The sequence below is a fragment of the Ixodes scapularis genome, unplaced genomic scaffold, assembly GCF_016920785.2.
Source record: "Ixodes scapularis isolate PalLabHiFi unplaced genomic scaffold, ASM1692078v2 PGA_scaffold7__128_contigs__length_106722199, whole genome shotgun sequence".
NCBI classification, from domain to species: domain Eukaryota; kingdom Metazoa; phylum Arthropoda; class Arachnida; order Ixodida; family Ixodidae; genus Ixodes; species Ixodes scapularis.
Window position 1 is genome coordinate 63,693,489 of NW_024609882.1, and position 7,731 is coordinate 63,701,219.

General features: G+C 49.2%; 1 protein-coding gene across 1 annotated transcript; it reads left to right on the top strand.

The window, feature by feature from the left end:
- Window positions 1–4,851: 4,851 nt before the first annotated feature.
- On the top strand, window positions 4,852–7,419 carry LOC121833144. The gene is made up of 16 exons (XM_042286250.1): window positions 4,852–4,917; window positions 4,983–5,051; window positions 5,131–5,211; window positions 5,270–5,341; window positions 5,424–5,507; window positions 5,566–5,637; window positions 5,717–5,797; window positions 6,146–6,217; window positions 6,297–6,377; window positions 6,436–6,507; window positions 6,587–6,670; window positions 6,729–6,800; window positions 6,880–6,963; window positions 7,022–7,093; window positions 7,173–7,256; window positions 7,315–7,419. The coding sequence occupies exons 4-16, from the start codon at window positions 5,285–5,287 to the stop codon at window positions 7,417–7,419; spliced, it is 1,020 nt and encodes a 339-aa protein (XP_042142184.1). The 5' UTR covers window positions 4,852–4,917; window positions 4,983–5,051; window positions 5,131–5,211; window positions 5,270–5,284.
- The last annotated feature ends 312 nt before the right edge of the window (window positions 7,420–7,731 follow it).

Sequence of the window (7,731 nt, forward strand, 5' to 3'; positions counted from 1 at the left end):
GTTCCAAACGGTGCACTCGAGCAAGTGCTCGAAAAGAAGCGAACGGAGAGCGCGATGCGTCATGGGATATTCGACGCAAACAAAAACAGAAAGAAGAGATTTCCCACATTCGTGGAGTAGCAAGGCAGGCGTGGTTATGAGCTTTGCCCTTGGTGGCGTCAGCGTTGTGGTGGTGTCAACAGCATCAGCGCGTTACAACCAAGTCGTTCGAAGTACCCGTGGGGTGACTAGCATGTGGCTGGCCCAAGGAGCACGTAACTTAATTCCACAACACTGTCAGCTTAGGGCTCAATGGGGTGGGGAAAGCAACTTTTGTCCGAGTTTTGAGTGACGGGCTAATCTTCTAGGGGGAGAGTGGCTGTGTCCGGTTGCACGAATGAGGGTCCGAGAAAGAAGGGAGACCTTCCTTTCCATCTTCTTGGACCGTTTGGTACAATGCGCGACTTGTGAGTTGAGGAGGAAAGCTAAGAGGGAAGATGTTGAAATGCCAAAGAGCGGCGCTGCTTTGAAGGAATCTGCTACGTCACGACTACATAGCAGATTCCACAACGTTGCTAGACTACCTCCCAAATGGGTTCTGCAGCATCCACCAGGTGCACATTGAAAGATTGTTTATTTCAGGGTGTCGAACCGGAACCGAACTGGTATTTTTTCCGGAACTGAACCCGAACCCGAACCGGAACTGAACCGGAAAAAAAATAACGGTTACCGGTTCATGTCAAAACGGTTAGGCCACGCGCTGTTGACAATGAATGTGCTATCAATACCATTTGTTTTTTAAGTGCCGTCAACTGACACACACCTCGCTTACATATTTTTCTTCTCCACTCAGTCTTAGGAATATGAACGCTGCATTTATGAATCTTGACATAGGAACCAGTATTGCGCTGGTCGCGGCTTGCACGGAAAAGAGAATTGGAAGGCTGTGCAAAAAAAAAAAATAAATAATCGCGTCACGGGATTTCATTTTCCTACAATCTCGTAAAGCCTAAATGCTGCTGTGTGCTCATTTCCTAACACGTTTCTAGAACGCGGGAGTTCTTGAAGCTTGCTTCCATCGGAATGAGAAAAGAAAATGCTGTGGAGTTTGATAATAATGCATCCGGTTTCGTATAGGCACTTAGAAGCTAACATATATGTGAGACAGCAAACTCTTCTATTATAATATTTATCCTATTACGTCCTTCTGGTGTTGCGTCCGGTGAAGTGTTCTTCATATTCCGTATCTTGTTTAATGAAAACTTCTTTAAGGATCTAATTTGAGTTACCGAAGGCTAGTTCAAATAAAGAAAGCTGTATTTTCTCCTCACTGTTCCTTCAATTGCTTACACGCCGAGGTGGCGGGATAGTTAGCGAGTTCTACTTGTAAGTGGGTTTGTAAGGAGGTCGCGGATTTTACAGCTACTGCGTCGGACACAATTAGATGAAGTCCGAATGCGTAAACGTCGGTGTGGCAACCTTTGAGTGCACATAAAGAAACCATTCCTGGTAGAAATCCCTGAGCCTTACACTACGATGTATCCCGTTTCGTATGTGCTGATTTCAGATGCTTTATTTGTAATTTATTTTGATGTTGCAATTTGTCATTTAGAATTTCCGAACCGGTTCGCGGATCGAAATAATCGAACTGGAACTGAACCGGAACAAAATTAATTTACCTGAACCTGAACCGTAACCGAACCCGTATTTTTTTCGGTTCGACACACTGGTTTATTTAGCTTTAAAATTAGTTTTCTTGTGCCTTTCCACGGAAGACTAGTGTTTTTGAGGTTAGGGTGCAACATGCAGCACATTCAAGCTAGAAAATGAGCGCTGGAATTTTGTTTCCCTACCCCTTTAAGGTGCTTTTGTCATCATGCTGTACTTTTGTCCAATGCTGCGGCATGCGCGGTCAGCCTTTATTTCAAAGTTTCATTTCCTCTCACAACTTTTAAATAGAATGAACACAAAGGAGGTTAGAAACGGCGTCAAAAATACAAATAAACTGGCTAATATACTCTGTTTCAGTGTAACTTGACAAAGAATGAAGGCTGCTTCCCAGACGAGCCTATTTGATCGTTAAAGGGATACTTCAACGAAATTTGAAATATTCCCGTCGTGTTCAAAAATAGGTTGAATATGATCCACAATATCCGTAAATGACAATCGCACATTTGTATTTTGAGCCTGGTGGCTGTATTTTTCGTTATAAACGGCCCACTCTGGCAAGCGCTCGGAGAAGGCCCAGCGAAGACCACGTGACATCCAACGCAATCGTGACGTAGGTCGTCTCAAGACGAGCAAAGCTACGGCGAAGCTGACGTCGAGAGGATGGCCTAGTCGTTCCAGCAACCGAAGCGGCTGCTTTTGTACAAAGTTTGAGTGACGGGTTAATCTTCTATAATCTTGTAGGGGGACAATAGCGACTTCTGCGACACACAAAAGGCATTCTCGGGAAGAGGGGAGTTCCTGCTGCCCCTCTTCTCTCGTCGTGGCCGGAGGCGAGACAACCTCCGTCACTAGCTGCCAAGGTTCCTAGACGGGCATTACAAGCAAGGCGTTAGCGACATCCACCAGGTGCTCTTTGCTAATCGTTTAATTCGTTTTAAAATTCCTTTTTGTGACTTTTTTAACAAGATATTGGTATGTTCCATGTGATACTGCTCCTTTGAACACATATAGACCAAAAAATGAGCGCCGAAATTTCGTTGTAGTATCCCTTTAAGGCGAGCCACTGACATTCGCCGTCACTGAGCATTACCCCTCTGTGAAACAGTGCCCATGCTTCACTCCGTCGCACTGATTGGCTCACGTGGGCCGTAACCTTTGTTGTTCGTCGACTTATGGTGAGATGGAGCAGAGAGTTTGCCCTAGTCTTGTTTAGAAAATCACGCAAAGAAATTTGCGTCGCCAAGTGGCACAGTATGTCCGAGGCATTTCTGTTCTTCTTAGCCCACTTCTGGCCTCTGCCACACCTGGAACTTCCACTTGTTATACCTGCGCATATTCAGGGTGTTCCAGCTATGTCGAACCAAGCTTTCAAAAAAGGAGTGCTTTAAAACCAACTGTCTGTTGTTAGTAGTCACCTTTTCTATAAAGCAGTATTTTTCATTGATTCTAATTAAAGAATTAATGAGAAATTGACCTAACTTTAAAATATTGATAAAAGGGCATAAATGTCAATTGGAAGTGAGGTGTTTGTATCGTAGTGCACCTTGTGTGTGTCTTTTGTCCAGCCCTTACGAAATGACCGTCAAATATGGTACCACGAGACAACGTGCTATTTTTGAACACCCAATTATGGCGCAAAGGTGGGCCGTGAATAAGCATTCTTCGAAGGTTTGAATAAAAAGCAGGCAAAGCATACCATATGTTAAAACACGTCGAGCGGGTGCTCTCTACAACTTGCAAATTTACACCTTTCCTTGATTCACCATTTTAAGGTCTTCTAATTTCTTTTAATGAATTAATTAGGCTAAATAAAAATATTGTGACTCTTTGCCAAGACACCTACTAAGAACATTAGTTCTGTTTGCATAGAGCACTTAGTCATCTTATTAAAAATCTTGGTTCGAGATAACTGGGACACTCTATATAGATCCGGGTTGGGGCCTCACTTTTTCTGGTAAAAACAATGAAGGAAATAACCTAATATTTACCCTCTCGGGCATGACACTATTGTTGTCTCGTAATTTTCCCCGTTTGTTTGTCGGAGCACCCCTTTTTCCAGGATTCCAATTTTGAAGCACTTTCCTACTCGTAACCGTGGCTTCAAGGAAGACAAGTAGAGATATAATAATGTGGACAACAAGGGAGCCCTCATTTTGGTGTAAGTATGCCCAAGCATGCTAAGCATTGCTCAGAGGCATGAATGCCAATGCTACCAGTTTTCTACAAGTTCTCTGTACAGCAGTCCACATAATAAAATGAAAGTGGCATTCTCACTAGGCTGTCAATGGGAACTCTCGGTTGATTTAAGAACATGCTCTTTATCGGTATGTGATATGTCAGTTTGCATGTATGATATCCTCAGGCAGTCTTCCTGCCAGAACAAACTACCCTGCTGACAGATGTGTGCCGTTCCCGTTCGCCTGATTAGTGAAATCCAGGTTAATAGCAGTATCAAAAGTTCCCATTCACAAAGATAAATTAATTAGTACGCTGAAATAAAGAAGTTGCTTCGAGAGTGGATAAACAGTGAAAGGTTGTTTTGAGAAGGGTCCGATCACAAAAGTTTTTTTGAGGGCTGTAAAAATGAGTTTTATTGAGAAGGGATAAAATGATAGTTGTTTCAAGAAGATTCAAAATAAAATAGTTTTTCTGAAATCTGTAAAACTGAGATTGAGAGGGGATAAAATTAGAAAGTTTGTTTTGAGAAGAGTCGAAATGAGAAAAGGAGTTATTTTGAGAAGGTTAAAATGTGAAGGCACATACAAGAACAAAAAGTGTGAATCGGTTAAAATGAGAACCACCCCCACTACCAGGTTATGTTCCATGGTTCTTGCACAGCTTGGAGTGATCTTGTGACGCGAAGCATCGTTCTTTTCCCATGCTGGAATTGCAGGAACCAGCAGCCGGGGCCTCGATGGGAACCCTGCAGGCCTGTCTTCGGACAGCGCCTTCCACCGCAACCAGTGGGATATGCTACGTAAGTGTCTTCAAGGGACCTGTGTAGCCCTGAGGCAACACCACCGCACTCCTCACAGCAGGCAGCAGGGGCCATGCAGCATCTTCAGACCAGTGCAGAAGCATTCCTTGGCGGAGCCTCCAGCAGCGGGGTATGTCCCATGGTTCCTGCACAGCTTGGATGGATCTTGTGATGTGGAGCATTATTTTGTTCCCATGCCATGATTGTAGGGAGCAGCAGCCGGGAGCTCGGAAACCCTGCAGGCCTGTCTTGGGACGACGCCCTTTACGGCAACCAGCGGGTTGCGCTACGTAAGTGTCTTCCTTCTAGAGGCCTGCGTAGCCGTAAGGTAACACCACCACATTCTTTACAGCAGGCAGCAGGCACCGTGCAGCAGCTCCAGGCTGGTGCAGAAACATTCCTCGGTGGAGCCTCCAGCAGCGGGGTATGTCCCATGGTTCCTGCACAACTGGGATGGATCTTGTGACGCCGAGCATCATTCTGTTCCCATGCCATGATTGCAGGGAGCAGCAGCCGAGACCTCGGAAACCCTGCAGGCCTGTCTTAGGACGACGCCCTTTACGGCAACCAGCGGGTTGTGCTACGTAAGTGTCTTCAAGAGGCCTGCGTAACCCTGAGGTAACACCACCACACTCTTTACAGCAGGCAGCAGGGGCCATGCAGCATCTCCAGACCGGTGCAGAGCCATCTAGCGATGGAGCCTCCACCAACAAGGTATGTACACCCATGGTGCCTACACAGCTTGAATTGATTTCGTGACGTGAAAAATCATTTGGTTCCCATGCCGTGATTCCAGGAAGCAGCGGCCGGGACCTCAAGGGGAACCCTGCAGGCCTGTCTTCGGACAGCACCCTTCACCACAACCAGCGGGATATGCTACGTAAGTGTCTTCAAGGGACCTGTGTAGCCCTGAAGTAGCACCACCGTGCTCTTTACAGCAGGCAGCAGGGGCGATGCAGCAGCTCCAGACTGGTGCAGAGACATTCCACGGCAGAGCCTCCAGCAGCGGGGTATGTCCCATGGTTCCTGCACAGCTTGGATGGATCTTGTGATGTGGAGCATTATTTTGTTCCCATGCCATGATTGTAGGGAGCAGCAGCCGGGACCTCGGAAACCCTGCAGGCCTGTCTTGGGACGACGCCCTTTACGGCAACCAGCGGGATATGCTATGTAAGTGTCTTCAAGGGACCTGTGTAGCCCTGAGGCAACACCACCGCACTCCTCACAGCAGGCAGCAGGGGCCATGCAGCAGCTCGAAACTGGTGTGGAAACATTCCTCGGCGGAGCCTCCAGCAGCGGGGTATGTTCCATGGTTTCTCCACAGCTTGGATGGATCTTGTGATGCGAAGCATCATTTTTTTCCCATGCCATGATTCCAGGAAGCAGCGGCCGGGACCTCGGGAACCCTGCAGGCCTCTTTTGGGACAATGCCCTTTACAGCAACCAGCGGGTTGTGCTACGTAAGTGTCTTCCAGAGACCTGTCTAGCCCTGAAGTAGCAACACCACACTCTTTACAGCAGGCAGCAGGGGCCATGCAGCAGCTCCAGACTGGTGCAGAAACATTCCTCGGCGGAGCCTCCAGCAGTGGGGTATGTCCCATGGTTCCTGCACAGTTTGAATAGATCTTGTGATGCGAAGCATTATTCTGTTCCCATGCCATGATTGCAGGAAGCAGCAGCCGGGACCTCGGGAACCCTGCAGGCCTGTCTTTGGACGACGCCCTTTACGGCAATTAGCGGGATGTGCTACGTAAGTGTCTTCAAGGGACCTGCGTAGCCCCGAGGCAACACCACCGCACTCTTTACAGCAGGCAGCAGGGGCCATGCAGCATCTCCAGACCGGTGCGGAGCCATCTAGCGATGGAGCCTCCACCAGCAGGGTATGTCCCATTGTTCTCGCACAGCTGGCATCGATCTTGTGACGCAGAGCATCATTCGGTCCCCATGCCGTGGTTGCAGGAAGCAGCGGCCGGGACCTCAAGGGGAACCCTGCAGGCCTGTCTTGGGACGACGCCCTTTACGGCAACCAGCGGGATGTGCTACGTAAGTGTCTTCAAGGGACCTGCGTAGCCCTGAGGCAACACCACCGCACTCTTTACAGCAGGCAGCAGGGGCCATGCAGCATCTCCAGACCGGTGCGGAGCCATCTAGCGATGGAGCCTCCACCAGCAGGGTATGTCCCATTGTTCTCGCACAGCTGGCATCGATCTTGTGACACAGAGCATCATTAGGTCCCCATGCCGTGGTTGCAGGAAGCAGCGGCCGGGACCTCAAGGGGAACCCTGCAGGCCTGTCTTGGGACGACGCCCTTTACGGCAACCAGCGGGTTGTGCTACGTAAGTGTCTTCAAGAGACCTGCGTAGCCCTGAGGTAACACCACCGCACTCTTTACAGCAGGCAGCAGGGGCCATGCAGCATCTCCAGACCGGTGCAGAGCCATCTAGCGATGGAGCCTCCACCAGCAGGGTATGTCCCATGGTTCTCGCACAGCTGGCATCGATCTTGTGACACAGAGCATCATTCGGTCCCCATGCCGTGGTTGCAGGAAGCAGCGGCCGGGACCTCAAGGGGAACCCTGCAGGCCTGTCTTCGGACAGCGCCCTTCACCACAACCAGCGGGATATGCTACGTAAGTGTCTTTAGGGGACCTGTCTAGCCCTGAAGTAGCAACACCGCACTCTTTACAGCAGGCAGCAGGGGCCATGCAGCAGCTCCAGGCTGATGCGGAAACATTCCACGGCAGAGCCTCCAGCAGCGGGGTATGTTCCATGGTTCCTGCACAGCTTGAATAGATCTTGTGATGCGAAGCATCGTTCTGTTCCCATGCCATGATTGCAGGAAGCAGCAGCCGGGACCTCGGGAACCCTGCAGGCCTCTTTTGGGACGACGCCCTTTACGGCAACCAGCGGGTTGTGCTACGTAAGTGTCTTCAAGAGACCTGCGTAGCCCTGAGGTAACACCACCGCACTCTTTACAGCAGGCAGCAGGGGCCATGCAGCACCTCCAGACCGGTGCAGAGCCATCTAGCGATGGAGCCTCCACCAGCAGGGTATGTCCCATGGTTCTCGCACAGCTGGCATCGATCTTGTGACACAGAGCATCAT

What these genes read in the sequence shown, in the direction of transcription:
- LOC121833144 (XM_042286250.1), top strand. Translation starts at nt 5,285, where the DNA reads ATGCAGCATCTCCAGACCGGTGCAGAGCCATCTAGCGATGGAGCCTCC. An exon ending in CAACCAGCGGGATATGCTAT is followed by an intron (nt 5,798 to 6,145) that starts GTAAGTGTCTTC and finishes CACTCTTTACAG; the next exon opens with CAGGCAGCAGGGGCCATGCA. An exon ending in GCGGAGCCTCCAGCAGTGGG is followed by an intron (nt 6,218 to 6,296) that starts GTATGTCCCATG and finishes CCATGATTGCAG; the next exon opens with GAAGCAGCAGCCGGGACCTC.